Here is a 17,268-nt window from a genome sequence, read left to right as displayed (position 1 = left end):
GAATCTGCAGTGTCAAAAGTTAACCGCCCACTCCCTCACCTACCAATCATTTAGCCCAGCAGCTTATTGGTCAAACACCTTGTTGGCAAATCATTATGGAAATACTCTAGAGTGTTAACTGTGTCATTTTTAAACCTCAACCTTTTGACCTCTCCTCGTATTGTGTACATCTACATGGTCCATAGCAACATAGGACAGTGTATAATTTTTTTTATTAGATGGTCGGTGTTAAAGGCGGTGTATAAGGAAGTCTTCTATGTGAAATATGTGAAGACACTTCACATTCTAGTCATTGAGATGATTTGCTTTCTTGAAATCTTGAAATAATCGTTTAAACATGCAAATATCTACCTCAAAACAAGCTAATCCAGTCAGACTTGTATTTACTGTATGTCTGAATACAAACTTTGACACGGCATAATGAATCTGATCACAGATCACACAAATGTGTAAAACAAACAGCATACAGTTATTCAGAAATGAGCATGTAAGTTAGGAACTTCACTGAAAGTTCCTTTTTTTTATACTGTTTTTAGAATATCATATACTAATGTTAAGAATGTTACTAATGTTGTGAGTAGAATCGGTTTGGGTTTATGCCAACTGTCCACCAGAGCTGGAGCAGCTGCGCTCTCGTCTCCTGAAGGGATGAACTGCTGTGGTGCCGGATATGGGCCTTGAAAGGATGTCCTGAATCTTCTTATTGTACTGCTCCTGATACATTAGACCCTCCTGGAACTCGTGTTCTTTCTCAGCTTGTTCTGCTTCACAAATGCGCTGGCGGTGCAGCATCTGAGCCAGTAAATCAGCCTGATACTCCTGAGAGGCCTCCCTTAAACTATGGGACATAGGTGAAGCAAAATATTATACATTTGTGTATGTTTTGGTATGGGTATGTATGATTAAGTTGAACAAGTTTGAGAGATAGGAACCTACCAAGTCTTTTCTTCGTCATCTAGCAATTTGTTCTCTTGAATGATTCGATCAAGCTCTTCTCTCTCTTTGAAAGTCTCAGCCTGTTTCTGCAGGTTCTCGTTCACTAAAGAGAATACCCCCCCCAAAAAACTATTAAAAAACATTGAATTAACATTGAATAAAACGTTATTATTACATTTACCGTAATAATAAATTACAAATAGATTTTTTTTAACAATTAAATTTTTCTTTTTGAAAAGTTCACCAAGGCTGCATTTATGTGATCAAAAATACATTAAAAACAGTAATATTGTAAATTATTATTACAATTCATAATAATTTTTTTTTTTTTTTTTTTTTTTTACTTTTGTATTTTTAAATATGCTAATTTGGTGCTCAACTTGTTTTATTTTTATGTGATTGTACTACTTCATATTTTTGTGGAAACCATGACTCCAGATTTTGAATGGTAGAGATAAATATCTAAAATGTTTTATTTTATTTTTGTTTGTAATTTGTCCTTACTGACTGAAACTTTTGACTGGTAGTGATATATGTGTGAGTGTGTGTGTGTGTGTGTGTGTGTATGTATGTGTGTGTGTGTGTGTGTGTGTGTGTGTGTGTGTGTGTGTGTCTCATCATTTATATTTTCATTGTTGGGTGAACTATCCCTTTAACCTCACTTAGTTTCTTTAAATTAACGAAAATATATATATATATAGGGTTAGGGTATGTATTTTATTTTATATATATTTTAAATAAATCTTTAAAAACTGAATTACTGTTAAATCTAATCTTTAGCAATCTCAAAATCCATTTTTCATACTGCACATTACTCTTGTGATTCCTAAATTGACTTGCAGCATTAAAAACCAAATGATTTTAGTGATTTATTTTTCATTTATTTAGACAAAAGTTTATTGAATAGATAGATAGATAGATAGATAGATAGATAGATAGATAGATAGATAGATAGATAGATAGATAGATAGATAGATAGATAGATAGATAGATAGATAGATAGATAGATAGATAGATAGATAGATAGATAGATAGATAGATAAAATGCCTGAACTTAAAGCATTTTCCTTACACTTCTCCTGGATCTGCAACCGGCGAGTGTCCATGACATCCTTCATGAGTCTGTCTCTCGCTGCCTTTTCCAGACGCCACTGTGCCTCCCTGCGGGCCCAGGCCTGCTGGAGCTCTGATTCAAACAGTTGCTCCGTCTCAGCTTCTTGTCGTTTCTGCTCTTTCAGCTGCTCTGCTAGATACTCCCGGTACCTGTGCTGCTCCTCTTTACGCTCCAGCTATTCATGAAGAACATTTCATAGATTTTAGATTTTTGGATTAACTACTCCTTCAAGTGAAGATCAAAACCTCTGGTAACAACACTGTACTCTGCTGAAGTCTAACCTTTTTGAGGAACTCCTCCTGCTTTTCATCTCTCTCTTCACTCAGAAGCTTCTCCAGGATGCTCATGTCCAGAGCCAGCTCATCCTGCCGATCTCGTGCCAGGCGCTTCATCTTCAGCCGAAGAGAAAAGTCCAGCTGCTTACGCCGTTTTTCTTGGTCTTGAAGCTTCTGTCTGTGTTCTCGCTCTGCCTGCAGACGGAGCATCTCCCTCTGGTCTCTCTGAGGAACACAGCATTCAGAAGAATCAATGGCGCAGCTTTATTTGTACAAATGGTATGCTGGATTTTAGAATTCAATAAACTTTTGTCTAAAAAAATGAAAAACAAAACACTAAAAACTAAAATCACCTGCAAGTCAATTTAGGAATCCCAAAATGATAATGTACAGTATGGAAAATGGATATTCGTTTTGAGATTTGCTAAAGATTAGATTACATTTAACAGTAATTTAGTTTTTAAAGATTCATTAAAAAAAAGTAATATAGTGTATAATTAATTAATACCTATTTCATATATTATTTATATTGTCTATTATTTTTTATTTAATAACACATTACAAAACTAAACCAACAAACAAAAAATTATTAATTAAAGAAACATTAATTTTAAGAAACTTTAAGTGAGCGTTAAAGGGATAGTTCACCCAACAACAGCTTGGTTACCCACAGTCTTTAAAATATTTTCTTTTATGTTCAACCGTAGAAAGAAATTAATACAAGTTTGGAACAACCTGAGGGTGAGTAAATGATGACAGAATTTTCCTTTTTGTCAACTATCCCTTAAAGGGATGGCTCGGTCATTTTAACCTAGGGTCCTTTGCACCATGACCTCGAGCTTTTTTCCCCTTGGTCGAGCATTATTAAAGTTAGAGCTTATTTAGAGATATCAGTCGAATTGCTTAGTGCAGGCGCTAATGGATCCAAGTTTGTATCTCATAAAAATTACCCCACTAATAATGCCCAGAATGGTACCAAACTTCTACAGTAGAACAAAATAGATTCTGTTCTTATAAAACGAGGCATTGTAAAGTTTGTAAGTACATCAGGAGTTTATTTAAATAACACTTGCCTGATGGCTTATGCTTCGCTAACCCAGACGTCGAGGTCACTTACGTGATTTGGGAAAAGCCTGTAAAAGTCCTGGCAGAAAGCGATGCATAAAGATGTAGTTTTTACGAGGCCCAGTTCCAGGAATGCACTAATATTTTGTTGGTAGTACCAGTTTGCAACAATTATTAGTTAACACTAAGTTGTCAACACTTCGGATTTTTTTGTGGTGATATACCAAAAAACTTTTTCAGCAACACCGGGTAATCGCGCAGACTTTTACGGGCTTTTGCAAAATCACGGAAGTGACCTTGACGTCCGGGGTAGCGGTAGCATAAGCCCTGATATAAGGCAAGTGTTATTTGAATGCTTTTTAGTGCATTATTTTAATGCACTAAGCCATTCAGCTGATATTTCTAAATAAGCTCTAACTTTAATAATGTTCGACCAAGGGAAAAAAAGCTACTGGGGAGGGGGGGTGTTTGGCTCAAGGTCATGGTGCAAAGGACCCTAGTTTGAAATTACTCCGAACCATCCCTTTAATGGTCATCTAAATGAAAAAAAAAAACTGAGTAAATGAGCATAATTTAATATTTAATATCAACAGATACGGATCAATTAAAAAACTCTAATATTGGCCCATAACTAATAACCTACAGACATATTGTGCATCCCTAATAATAATAATTCGAACTTGATTTGATTGATTCATTGAATTGAATGATCAGTACCAGTAACTGGGCCTCCTCTTGCTTCAGCTGCTTGGCCCGGATTCTCTGCTCCTCGGCCATTTCCATCTGTGCTTGCAGGAATGCCTTCTGCTGGAGGTTGTTCTCTTTCTGACGTTGAGCCTCCTTGTTATGACGCTCCTCTTTAGCTAGCCTGTCGCTCTCCCACATCTGAGTGAACAGTTTATCTTCTTCTTGTTGTATCCGCCGCACTTCCTCCTTAGTACGGATCTGAGATTCACGCTCAGTGCAGACCTCATCCTGTCTGCGTTTCATCTGCACGGTACGCAGCTCCTCGCATTGCTCTCTAAAACACAAGAAGAGTGACAATCTTGTCTAATCTAAAGTTCAAGATGGTCCAACTACTAATGACATGGCCTTGCTTCTACCTGAAGAGTTGATCGAATTTATCAGCAACAACCCTCTGTCTCTCGCTCTCCCTTCTCTCTCGTAGAGTCGTGGCTCTTTCATGCATCTTAGCCTGCCTCTCCAACACTGTCTCTTTTTTTGCCTCCATCTCCATGAAGAGTTCCTGCTCTTCTGACTCCAGCAGCTCACGAAGCCTGTTGAAAAGAGCCAGACAAATGTCATTACATTACAGTGAAAGACTATTTCTTAATAATTTATGAGGTTATTCCATTCAAACCTTTCCCTCTTTTCATCAATGCCTATGTGGTACTGCTCTCTTGCTTCCTGTAGATGTCTACTAATAGTGGCCGACACAATCCGGCGCTGTGTGTTTCTTTCCCATCGCATTCTCACATCACAGGAGCTATGATCCTTGGTAAACTCCAGAACCTCATTCTGTGTCGCCTCCTGTTTCCTTCTCCTCAGAAAAAGGTTGTCTATGTCTTTGGATAAAGGATGTATTTGTCTTGCTCTCTGAAATGTACATATCTGAGTTGAATATTAACACTAACCAACATTTTATAACTGTTCATCAAATCTGCTGTCTTCCCAAAGAGAAAGATAAGGTCTAAAAAAACATAACATTATAACTTAATCTGTAACGTTACATTTACAACATTAGAAAATGTTTAGCTTCCATCTTTCATTAATGTTTTTTCATCATCCGTGATCAGGCCCCAATAATATTTTTACATTTGGTCGCATCATCATCTTTGTGTGTGTGTGTGTGTGGGTGTGTGTGTGTCGATTTTGTCAAGCAAATATAACTAACAACTCACCACTGCCACGGAATGTGCAGGTCCAGTTATTTCCCGTGTCCTTCTTCGGTGGGCTGTCAACATGGTAATTTTTTTAACTCCACTTTCTCAGACTCTAGCTAGCTTGAGAAATGACCCTCCAACTGTCTAACGTTAGTTGTGTTTACGGAACTGAACTGACGTTGCCATAACAACAGCAAGCCAAATCAGCCGCCTTTTAAAACCCACTTATGTGATGATGATGATGATGATACGATGATGATTGTCATCTTGCAATTATCCTAAATTATAGTTAAATGCTAAAGTTAAATGCCCTATTACAAAAACTTCAATAATCTTGTGTTGTGACTGTAAAATTATTTTTCTTAATCACCGTGACAGGCGAGCTTTTATTTTGTGTAGTTTTCAAGCGTTGAAACGATACCTCCTCCCCCCCATCTTATGACGTTTTATTTTATTAAGGAAAAACTTTAGGAGAAATATTTTTTACAATTCTATATAAAACAGTAAAGGGTCAGAAATTCATCTTACAGAACAGAACAGAATCACTGTTGCCATTTAATTCCAATGAAACAAACATGAAAGGATACCATCAAATACTCCAGTTGATATGAAAAGTTCCCCACTAATTTTAAGCTTTTAACAAACTAAGCTTTTAATTTGAAATTTCTTCCTCTGCGCGCTTCCGGTGATGTCAAGTCTTCAGAACGCGCCAAAGTTAAGACGGACGCGCAGTGTAGGCATTTATAACTTGTCTTTGTAAATATACCAACAGAACAAATAAACAACCTTCTTCACATTGGGACAGCTTTAACACTGATGTAGGTGACTCGCAAGGTATGTTTATTTGACAAAGTAACATAAAATTGATATCAGACAGCATCTGATTGTCGGAGTTGACATTTTGTTTACAGTTGCTAACCTAAGTTAGTCATAGCATGTATGTCATTATGTTTATTTACTCCAAACTAATTCTGTGTCCTTTTAGCTTTTTTTTGCTCCTTTCCCCCCAAGAGCTGCTTATTTCTAACTGTGTAGAGTAAAACTTAACTGCCTGGTTTGCTTTCACTAACGTTAGTTCACAAGGATGTCCTGACTTGTGTCCACAGATCAAATCATGTCTGTGCCTTTTGTTAAAGACTGGGATGTGGTACAAACCCTCGGAGAGGGGGCGTATGGAGAGTAAGTGACCACTAGTGTACTTTTTTTATTAGTGCCATCCTGATCAGTTGAAGTTTTTAAATATATGAATCTACTTCAAATTATTGTAGGGTGCGACTGCTGGTCAACAAGAAGACAGAAGAGGCTGTGGCTGTGAAAGTTGTGGACATGGCAAAAGCCAAGGATTGTGTAGAAAATGTGAAGAAGGAGGTTTGCATATGCAAGATGCTCTCACACCCCAACATTGTACGTTTCTTTGGGCACAGGAGTGAGGGGACGACACAGTACATCTTCTTGGAGTACTGTAGCGGAGGAGAGCTCTTTGACCGAATCGGTGAGGTTTGGACATTCGTTTTTGTTTTTTTATTGGATCAGTTTCTTTGTCCTGTAATGTAGATCTGGTGGGGTCTGAATGTTTGAGACGAGCGAAAAGATTCTACTCAAAATGTCATTTAACTCCCATTCTCACAGAACCGGATGTTGGGATGCCAGAAAAGGAGGCACACAGGTTTTTTCAGCAGTTAATAGCTGGTGTGGTAAGTTCTTGATGAGTTTAAAACTTTTTCTTTGACTGGTTTGTTTTGTGAACAGTTTTCACCCCCTAACGGCCTTTGTAGTGAAACTAGATAATCTCTCTCACTTACAGGAATATCTTCACAGCATTGGGATTACACACCGTGACATAAAGCCTGAGAATATTCTTCTTGATGATAAAGGTACATCTAAATGGTTTTGTGTTTCCTCATTCTAAAACAAATTCTAGCAATACAATGTCTCAGTCACTCTAATATACACAACAGTGGTAGCTGGGACAAAAACTTTATTAAAACTTGTTAATTGTTTACAGTTATACTATATATAATATATACCGGTGTGTGTATGTATATATATATATATATATGGTTTTATATTTAAATATATGGTTTTAAATATACTGTAAAATATTATTTATTTATGTGATGCAAAACTGAATTTTCAGCATCATTACTACAGTCTTCAGTGTCACATGATCCTTCAGAAATCATTCTAATATTCTGATTTGATACTCAGTTATTTTCAATGTTGGAAACAGGTGTGCTGCTTAATATTTTTTTTATAACCTGTGATACTTTTTTCCAAGATACTTTGATGAATAAAAAGAACAACATTTATTTTAAATAAAAATATTTTGTAACAATATACACTTCCTTTAAAAAGTTTTGGGTCTGTATTTTTCTTTTTCTTGTTTTGAAAGAAATTAATACTTTTATTCAGCAAGGATGTGTTAAAGTTTTTGTTATAAAGTGATAGCAAAACCTTTGTTAGAAAAGATTCCTATTTTGAATGTGACCCTGGACCACAAAACCAGTCTTATGTGTAAAATTGACATTTATACATCACCTGAAAGCTGAATAAATAAGCTTTCCATTGATTTATGGTCTGTTAGTATATGATAATATTTGGCCGAGATACAACTTTTTGAAAATCTGGAATCTGAGGGTGCAAAAAAATAAAATAAAGCCTTTAAAGGTTTCCATTTGTGTTGGCGATTATGCTGCATCCACTCACAAAACTATAGTAGGAAATTTACAAAATATCTTCATGGATCATGATCTTTACTTAATATCCTAATGATTTTTTGGCATAAAAGAAAAATCAATAATTTTGACCCATACAATGTTTTGTTGGCTATTGCCACAAATATACCCGTGTAACTTATGACTGGTTTTGTGGTCCAGGGTCACATATATAAAATGTAAATGTTTGTATACATGCACACAATTTATAATATTCAACATTTTATTAAAATGCATATTTTCGCCCAGATAATCTCAAGATCTCTGATTTCGGACTGGCTACCATGTTCCGCCACCGTGGCCGAGAGCGGCCGCTGTCCCGTTTGTGTGGCACTCTACCCTATGTTGCCCCCGAGCTGATGTCACGATCGGCGTTCCACGCTCAACCTGCGGACACTTGGGCTTGTGGCATTGTGCTCACTGCGATGTTAGCTGGAGGTAGGATAACAGTTTTCTGAGTGTCATTCAGAGGCCGCATCTTGTTGTCAATATTTTAGCATATACTGCATTTTTTCTTAGAGTTACCATGGGACCAGCCGAGCGAAAACTGTCAGGAATATTTAGATTGGCTGGAGAAGAAGATCTACCTCACACCGTGGAAGAAAATAGATGCTGTGGCCCTGAGTAAGTAGCTTAGCTTTATTTAATCCAGTATATATTTTTTAGACCAGAATATCAAAGAAATGTGGGCTCTTTTGACTTGGGCCAGAAAGCAACTACTCAGAACACCCTAGCAACTGCATAAAAACATCTTTAAAAAACAATCAGAATATTATGTGATGCTTAAGTTTGTGTTTTATTTTTTTTTGTCAGGTCTGCTATCCAAGATATTACTGCATAACCCAGAGGAAAGGTTTACCATTCCTGAAATGAAGAAACATCGTTGGTTTTGCAGAAGTTTCAAATCAGGTACTGCTTTCAAGCATTATCTCAGTAACTAAGTCTTTCAAGAATTTTTGTGATTCTGTTGGATCTGTATTTTTGACCACAGCAGTAAAACGACAGACTGACATGCCACTAACCAAGATGCATCGGGCTGACTCGGAGCTCTCACAGCTGAGACGAAAAAACAGGTCAGTACAACAAATTAATGCAAATGGCCGCTGAATGACAGGTTAGTATGAAGAGAAACTGTGTTCACTAGTATATGCTATATTACGTTCTAAGGGCCACATCCATCACCACCTATGTGTTTCCTCAGTGATGACAGAGCACAGATCTCCAGCTCTCAGCCTGAACCACAGGGATTGTGGGAGGAGAAGGAGGTTACAGTGCACACTGATGTCAGTGTCAGCTTTTCACAGCCTACCTGTCCTGACCACATGTTGCTGGGCAGCCAACTACTTGGCACTCCGGGTGCCAGCCAGGTAAACTATTCTATAAAATTAATCAACATGATAGTATGCTGCTGACTTACTGTTTTGTTTTTCACTTCTTCTTTTTTTGTGCATGTTTATATATGCTTTATGATTTCTGTCAAAAATGTTTGTTCTTATTCCATAGTAGTGCTTCAGTTTTATGTCACTCATAATGTTGAAATATATTGCCTGATTTATTATTAATTTTGGGTCATTTTACTTTTATTTTTATTTTATTTTTACCCAGTTATTTATTTAATAAAACAAATTACGGTAAATTAAATACTAAAAAGTGTTTTTTTAATTTGTATTTTTTTGCAGAACCCATGGCAGCGGTTGGTGAGAAGGATGACCAGGTTCTTTACTACGGAGAAGGCAGAGGCGTCTTGCATTGCTCTCCGTGATGCTTGCATTGCTATGGGTCACACATGGAAACAGAGCTGCACCAATCAGGTCACTAGATAAAACAATCAGTTGTTACATTAAAGTATTTTAAATACTTTGCACTAAATCTTGAACCGTATAATGCATTGATCTTCTTGTTTTTTCCCCCTTTTCTCTCTCTTTCTATTCATAGGCGACAGTGTCCACTATGGATCGCCGCAATAATAAGCTGATCTTCATAGTACACTTCCTGGAAATGGAAGAACGCATTTTAGTAGATTTCCGACTGTCAAAGGTAAGCAAATTACTTTTATGCTATCATTTATGGCTTATTACTTACATTTACCTCACTGTAATGTTTCTAAATTAACTGGTTTGTCAAGAATCTTTGAATAAAGAATAATTATTTTTATAATATAATTGTTTTGAATAGTAAAGCTCTGTCTTCTCAAAACTGTTCTTTTGTATTCTAGGGGGACGGTTTGGAATTCAAGAGAATATTCCTGAAACTGAAACTGAAGCTGTCTGACATTATTTGTAACCAAAAGGTTTTGCCTTTGAATTGATGCGTGTCCACATTTTAACATGAAAAGTTTACATTTACACATGCATATACACACACACTAAGTTGTTTTATGATTGTGGAATGTGTTTGGATTTGTGTTTGTAGTTGTATATGTCTGTTTTTCTGATCAGTGAGTGAAGGAGTGAGGAGAAACTGTCAAGTTTAGTTCATCTGTTCATTGTTCTGTTACTGAAGTGAAGAAGAGGGTTTGAGTTCTGCTGCCCCTTGAAAAGATGCAAGTGAAAGCAAAATTTAAAATAAATCTGTCATTAATAATGCTGTTTGGCTTAGATAGCTTTGTTTAAGTTAGAAAGGGGAAGAAAAATGTATCATGTTCAGCCTTCATTTTATTCAACGCTGAGTTCAGAAATTAGTGCATTTTGCTTACAAAGACAATTCATTCAAAAATATCAAGTTGTCATTTACCTACATGATTGGTTTACCTCAACCCATGTGATTCAGAAGCAGTTCAAATCAGTTTAGTTCATTGTAAATAGACACATGAAAGGTGAATGGAAAAGTACTCAAGTAATTTTCAATCTGTTCTGTGTACTGGTGTAAGAGAAGCAAGCAGTAAATGTAGAAAAAAAAGTATAACAATCCTGCTGTTAATTAACCAAATTTGCTTGTGTTTGTCATACCAAAACCATGTTATCTTGCTAATATATGTTATAGATGTTATCTAAATGGGAGACACTTGCAAGTTGATCTTATAAAATTACATTCAACACAAAATTCTTAGTTTAGTTCTATTGATGATGCGAATGTGTTCCTATTCCCCAATAGTAAATGTATGGTAACAAACATGGTTATGATCAGCCTTGTCTTTAGCTTGAGGCCATGACAGTAATAGTTACGTTGACTGGCTCCTCGCCAGGGGGGAGGTTTGTAGGTGTTGCGGTTGGCCTTGGCAGTGCCATCGATGTTGCTGCAAGAGAAAGCGGAGTTTTTTTTTTCTCTGAAGTGAACAAAAATGTTTCTAATTTGGTATGAGTTGGATAAATAAGTTTCAATGGTGTGAGGTACCTGGACTAGCTGGTGGGCTTGGCTGTCCTGTACCTCTCTCCCCCTCTGCTGTTCCAGGAACCTCATCCTCAGGGAAGTTAATGTTCTCTCTAGACTGGCTATTCTGCCTGAAAAACACAAATGGTAATAAAGTAGTCAAGAAATAGTAAAGAGCAATCAAATAACTGTCGAATATCAATTATCAAAGCATACCTTCCAAATATCAAGTCATGAAGCCCTGTAAAGTGTGAAAGTGGTATTAGCATACAGCCTTGCTAGTGTTAACTATGAAATAAATGGATTTCTTTCAACATTAAGGATGCGTAACTCACGTGGGTTATTGTTGCGGTTCCGTACCACATACAAGAAGAGCAGTACAGTGATTATTGTGGCTATGATCATGCCCCCGATGGCTGCCCCGATCACAGCTGGGTAGGCATTGAAGGGAGGTTCAGCTGGAAGACAGCATACCTATATCAGCTTCACAATATCAGTGTCACAATAGTGTACCATGTACCATGGCAATCGGACATTTATTCAGGGGCTTATAAGAGCTCTTCATAATACAAATTGTAATGTTTTACTGTTTTTTTGGGAATAAGCTTAAACATTTACTTGGGTTAACTAGTTTATTCAGCATCATTAGCATATATGATCGTATGCTCTTTTTTTAGAGGTAAGTTGTTATCAGACAGAATGAGATGAGTAGACAAAAGTAATGTCAGACTCAGGAAAGGTCAAAGGGTAAGTTAACAGGCAGGTCATGTAAGAGGAAAGGGATAGAGGGATGGAGATGTGTGGGTATGGAAGTGGTCAAGTGTGCATTTCACCTGAATGGACAACAAAACAAAAAACAACAGCATTAGATTTGCAGTGAGTGATAACTAAAAAAAAAAAAAAATCCCAACAAAAACACCCCAATCTTAAATATTTGCCAACAGCATCACATTATATTCTGCTTTTCTATTTTCTATATGTGCATTGATGCTCAGATTTTCAATGTACCTTGTAAGTGTTCTCACCTGGGCTCTTTATCTCTGAAGGGTTTCCAATGGTGCGATGGTTGACGGCAGTAATGCGAAATGCATAGGTTCCTGTGGGATCCAGATTGTTGATTTGGTAGCTTCGGGAATCAGGCTCCAGATCTACCAATTTCTGCCAGGGAAGACCACTGTTTCTTTTCTTCACAGGTTCAGGGAGCATCTGGCGCTCTATAAAGAACCCGGTGAGCTCGCCATCAGTCTGGAGCTGCCACTCTAGGTCAACATCAATCCGTTGACGACTGTTGTAAATGATCTTATTGATGATTATATTTGGGGGCATTGGATACCCTGAAATAGGACGATTTAGAAAGTTATTCATTTATATATAAGAACCAATTAAAGAGCTACAGGAGTTGAGATAGATACAGTAGTACCCATCCATGTGCATTATGAACCATTGTATTGTAAGTACTGTATGAAGTATAATGTCAGTATGATACTTAAAGGTTTGCTTACTCTTCACCATCAGCATAATGGGAATCTCTGCCCCTCCGACAGCATTGGTAGCCGAACACCAGTACTCTCCACTGTCCGTATCGCTGTCCGTTTCCCGCACGGTCAAGTTGGTCCAGGCAGCAGCCCGCTCCAGGACGTACTTCTTAGGAATCTCATTCACATGCTGTTTCAGGTTGTTGTACCAGATGATCTCTGTGACAGGGTAGTTTCTACTCAAGATACAGGTGAGCTGGACATCACTACCCTCATAGACGGTCATCACACTGCGCTGGGTCACTAGGACTGGTGCCTCTGAAGACCGAAAGGACAGTTTTAAATGGATTCTTTTACTGTTTTAAAAGAGTGCTGAAAAATAGTGACTGACCCTTTCTTACCCAGCTTTAAAGTACACTGTTTGGTCCCCTTAGTCAATGGATGTTTTGCATGGCATATAAAGGCCTTGCCACTGTAGATAGCGTTTGACCGCAGAACCAGGATGTTGGCATTCTCCTCAGACGTGCCTTGCATGTCCCCTGAGCTGGAGGCCCACCATACCAGGGCTCGAGGGAACCCACCTTCCCAAGAGCAGGACAGCATTATGTACTCATTGTTTCGAGTTGCATATGCAGAACACTTTGGCTCCCCATAGGGCATCCCTAGGATCAAGAGTATGTACAAATTATTTACTGACCTTTCGTTCATCTCAACGTGAACTAGGTGCTCTTGGTTTTACACTTACAAGTTCTGGCACTGCAGCTCTTGATTTCATTTGATGCGATGTGTGAGCCTTGACAGATGAACACGGTGTTGTTTCCAGTCTCTTCACCTTTCTGAATCTTGGTGATGTTTGTGAGACCCTCGCTCTCTTCTCCAAACACATACGGGGTCCATCCCAAAGTGGCTGCGGGGATACCACCCTCCCAGGTACAGTGGAGGCCCAGGTCAGAGTAATTGTTTACTGGTGAGATCGAGCATGTTGGAGCGCCATCTGGAGGATCTGTGGGAACAAAACCATTGTGTAACACAGGGCAGTGAAATGGATCCAGGGTAATTTGGGCCAATTTTGGAAACTGATAGAGGCAGAGAAGTGCTCCTGAATTTGAGCCGAATGAAGAGGTCGGATTAGGTGTCTATTATTTATCTAGATAAAAGAGGTAGTCATCTTCTAGAAAGTTCAAGAGTAGTGAAATATTGGATTGGCATCTGCTAAAAAAAAACATCACCCATAAGGATTTACCTTTATCATTCCTTTTTTAACTGAGCCAAACTTTAAGACAGAAGGTGTTGCTGTGTTAGTATACAGTATCGGTGGGGTTGTTAGCACCCTGGTCATTCAAGAATAGATGTACATTCAAGGCACGAAGGGGGGATTGAGGTGTTATGACAAAGTAAAACAAGGCCTTTTGGCCTTTCTCGACTTGTCATAGCACAGAAACAATCACACCTGCTGTATACCTTCAGCTCTCAGAACTGTCCTTCATCTCCTCCAGATGCACGTCCACAATCGGCCACTCTGGAATCCTGACACCTTTGTTTACGTAACTGTCTTTATGTTCGTGTGAGCATGTTTGTGTAAAGGAAAAGATGTAAGAGGAAGCAAAGGCAAGAAATTTGAGAAGCAAACTTGAAGAAGCTGTAGAACTCTATCAGGACAGGTTGAAGAAACAGCAAAGATAGCCACCAGAATCCAGGCAGGGGTTTGTGGGAGCACTCACAGTAGACGGTGAGGGTGATGGTTTTCCTGGAGCGGGTGTTGAGGTAAGTGTTCTGAGCCAGGCATGCATAGTGGCCCGTGTGCATGCGTAGGACCTTGGTGATGGTGAACTGTGGACCCGTGTACACCTGGGAGTTGTTGTAGAACCAGACATACTGACTGGGGGGATTAGAAGAAGCTTGACACAGGAGGGAAACCGTCTCTTTTTCCAGGGCGGAATAACCCCGCTCTGTCACTGAGTAAGGGGTGACATCGATCTGAGGCTGGTCTGGACCAACTAGAAAGGAGACATAGATGTTTACATGGCAGATTCTCTTTAAATTGCTTTTCATATCACAGACAAAAATGATATGATGCATGAAACTGTTGTTTATTTCAAAGAGTACTTGGGAGTCTCTTACAAATGATGTCGAGCCAGATTCGGTCACTGCGCTGCTGGTTGACTTGGTTGCTGGCAAGACACCTGTACCATCCAGTGTGATTGCGGTTGACCTCAGTGACATTGAATCGGTTGTCGTCATAGATCTCAGCCATGGTGGTGAGCTGGCTTTCCCGACTCTCCTGTTCCCATATGTAATTAATAGGCCCAGTTCCATTCTCCAGGCCACAGCGCATGGTCATTGACGTGCCCTCCACTGGCGAAGAGTCGGTCATCAAAATGTAAGGTTTGGTAACTGGCACTGTTAAAGTCATTACAAAATGGAACCTCATTACTGATACATCATGAAAGAGTGGCTGTAAAATGTTATAACATTACTAGCACAACCTAAACAATAAACAAGTTGATGTTATTTCTGTTGAACCTTTTCTTTGTTTCCTTTTTCTATTTTTTTTATTTGAAAATTACCTTGACATGTATTCATTTATTAATTTAGTAGATGGTAACAAACAGTTCATGCTAATATCATCAAAGTTATACTTAACTACATCAATCACTAGTTAATCACAAGATTTCTTTAGTCAAAGTTCCTTGGTGTAAACAATAAAACAACAATAGTTTTGATGTATACTATTAAGAAGACTTTGGGGCATACCAATGATGGTTATTTAGGATTTCTGCACCACTTTAAATCCCAGGGGCAATATAAATTAACCTTGAACTTAGTCCGCCATTGTTCAGTTCAGTACTTAGACAACCTCTGATTACCACTAACCTAGAACATGCAGAAATACATAGTAGTAATACAGCTTGGCTCCTTCCGGGGTATCATACAGTGCCTGGCATGTGTACACTCCTTCTGCAGCCAGAAGAAGCTTCTCAATGGACAGAGAAGCGCTGTTGCTGATTACTGTCAGATCACCCAACTCGTTGGATAATTTCTGTATTTTGGGACCCTTCCCAAAGTTGTACACCACAGCACGGATGATGTCTGTGCCCGGTTGTGTGAAGCCCCAGATGTAGACATCGGGTAAGGTGGGGCCACACTCCAAGATCACTCCACGTCCCACCACGCCATTGGTCTTGGTCTCACTGTATACCACCTGTCCTGGGTCCAAGATATCTACGCCTGGGAGAGCACACAAATCATTTTAGTGGCAGTGATCCAAGATTTTATTAGCATTGATTAAGTTGCTAGGGGTATGTCACGAGTAGATATCTCTTCACTTGTATTTTGACAATATGAGAAATAATATGTATTTAATTTTCCTAATTTTACACATGCACACACACCAGAGTTTGCACAAGAAAACAAATACTTCTAATCAAATAGAACAGCTATGATTGAAAGTATTAGTTGATACTGTCACTGAACAGAATATTAAAAACAGTATTGAAAATGCTTGTTGATTTTCTTACCTTGAAGGAGGAGGGGTAGAAATAAAACAGTCAGACAGATATAAGGTATCCCTAAAACTCTTTGAACCATGGTGCCATGATCTCATGTCCAATGCCTTGACCAATATGTAAAAAGGCACAACAGCTATCTTCAAAAAAGAAGAAAAAACAAAGAGAAATATCTAATAAATATGATGTGACATCTCGGAGCTTATGATTACAGCCGAAGTCCACAGGCTCAATGAGAGAAAGAAGCAACTGAGTCTCTCTAAACTGATTTGGCTTGAATAATTCACAGACCTTCCCCTCCATGTACAAGAATACAGCGGACTGGAGTAGAAAGGTTTAGGATGACACAATGATAGCTGTGTCTCATCTATTATTGAGGGTGGCGGGATGGATGGCCGTTCTTGCATTCCATCACACGCAGTGAGAAAGAAAAAACCTCTGATACATGCTGTAACACAATGATTTATTCTCTTATATAAATAATAATACAAAATTATAATATTAAACAACAGTGCTTTAATAGTGGCCTGACAGCATTCATTGATTAGTTAATACACAGATTATGAATTACTTGCATTATGAATTCTATTTTCACAAAAAAATACATATTTTTCATCAATTGGAATTGTTATCTTCCCCATCAATGCAGTATGTTTTAATGCAGGCTGCATATAAAGGTAGGCTGTTATTGCACAATTAAAAAAAGAAAAATATATTTAGATTCCAGGGTTAGTTGCTGGGTTCACCTGAGGAGATGCACTTTAATCACAGATCTCTGCTCTTATGAGCTCATCCCCTCTCTTTTGAGGTCAGAATGTGTGTGTGTGTGTGTGTGTGTGTGTGTGTGTGTGTGTGTGTGTGTGTGTGTGTGTGTGTGTGTGTGTGTGTGTGTGTGTGTGTGTGTGTGTGTGTGTGTGTGTGTGTGTGTGTGTGTGTGTGTGTGTGTGTGTGTGTGTGTGTGTGTGTGTGTTTCCATCCATAACAGCTCAGC

At 38.4% G+C, this 17,268-nt stretch overlaps 3 protein-coding genes across 4 annotated transcripts; 1 reads left to right on the top strand and 2 right to left on the bottom strand.

Moving 5' to 3' along the window:
- Nucleotides 1-193: 193 nt before the first annotated feature.
- cfap53 (cilia and flagella associated protein 53) lies at nt 194-5,687 on the bottom strand. The gene is made up of 8 exons (XM_079585452.1): nt 5,292-5,687; nt 4,751-4,986; nt 4,494-4,667; nt 4,108-4,411; nt 2,332-2,550; nt 2,009-2,225; nt 937-1,039; nt 194-838 (listed from the first exon to the last, which is right to left on the bottom strand). The coding sequence occupies exons 1-8, from the start codon at nt 5,352-5,354 to the stop codon at nt 595-597; spliced, it is 1,560 nt and encodes a 519-aa protein (XP_079441578.1). The 5' UTR covers nt 5,355-5,687; the 3' UTR covers nt 194-594.
- A 207-nt stretch (nt 5,688-5,894) lies between these two features.
- Nucleotides 5,895-10,906, top strand: chek1 (checkpoint kinase 1). Of its 2 annotated transcripts, none has more exons than XM_079585462.1 (13): nt 5,895-6,107; nt 6,380-6,452; nt 6,542-6,765; nt 6,903-6,967; nt 7,078-7,147; nt 8,237-8,425; nt 8,507-8,611; nt 8,801-8,896; nt 8,979-9,060; nt 9,189-9,354; nt 9,667-9,798; nt 9,923-10,024; nt 10,203-10,906. In XM_079585462.1, the coding sequence occupies exons 2-13, from the start codon at nt 6,388-6,390 to the stop codon at nt 10,293-10,295; spliced, it is 1,389 nt and encodes a 462-aa protein (XP_079441588.1). In that variant the 5' UTR covers nt 5,895-6,107; nt 6,380-6,387; the 3' UTR covers nt 10,296-10,906. The 2 variants fall into 2 exon arrangements, with proteins under 2 accessions (XP_079441588.1, XP_079441589.1); XM_079585463.1 differs by having other exon boundaries at nt 5,952-6,091.
- A 117-nt stretch (nt 10,907-11,023) lies between these two features.
- vsig10l2 (V-set and immunoglobulin domain containing 10 like 2) lies at nt 11,024-16,359 on the bottom strand (the record flags this gene model as incomplete). The annotated part of the gene is made up of 12 exons (XM_079585486.1): nt 11,024-11,222; nt 11,321-11,427; nt 11,513-11,537; nt 11,632-11,754; nt 12,322-12,630; nt 12,799-13,089; nt 13,173-13,433; nt 13,517-13,774; nt 14,493-14,768; nt 14,893-15,171; nt 15,646-15,999; nt 16,290-16,359. The coding sequence occupies 12 exons, from the start codon at nt 16,357-16,359 to the stop codon at nt 11,122-11,124; spliced, it is 2,454 nt and encodes an 817-aa protein (XP_079441612.1). The 3' UTR covers nt 11,024-11,121.
- Nucleotides 16,360-17,268: the final 909 nt, after the last annotated feature.

Source organism: Phoxinus phoxinus, assembly GCF_949152265.1.
Source record: "Phoxinus phoxinus genome assembly, chromosome: 17".
Lineage (NCBI taxonomy): Eukaryota > Metazoa > Chordata > Actinopteri > Cypriniformes > Leuciscidae > Phoxinus > Phoxinus phoxinus.
This window is presented reverse-complemented; position numbering and strand designations above follow the sequence as displayed.

Excerpts from the sequence above, each read along its gene's own strand:
- cfap53 (XM_079585452.1), bottom strand. The coding sequence starts at position 5,354 with ATGTTGACAGCCCACCGAAGAAGGACACGGGAAATAACTGGACCTGCA. Across the intron at positions 2,551-4,107 it reads AAGAGGAGGCCCAGTTACTG|AGAGACCAGAGGGAGATGCT; the intron begins GTACTGATCATT and ends TGTGTTCCTCAG. Across the intron at positions 1,040-2,008 it reads GTTGCAGATCCAGGAGAAGT|TGAACGAGAACCTGCAGAAA; the intron begins GTAAGGAAAATG and ends TATTCTCTTTAG.
- chek1 (XM_079585462.1), top strand. The coding sequence starts at position 6,388 with ATGTCTGTGCCTTTTGTTAAAGACTGGGATGTGGTACAAACCCTCGGA. Across the intron at positions 6,453-6,541 it reads GGAGAGGGGGCGTATGGAGA|GGTGCGACTGCTGGTCAACA; the intron begins GTAAGTGACCAC and ends AAATTATTGTAG. Across the intron at positions 10,025-10,202 it reads TAGATTTCCGACTGTCAAAG|GGGGACGGTTTGGAATTCAA; the intron begins GTAAGCAAATTA and ends TTTGTATTCTAG.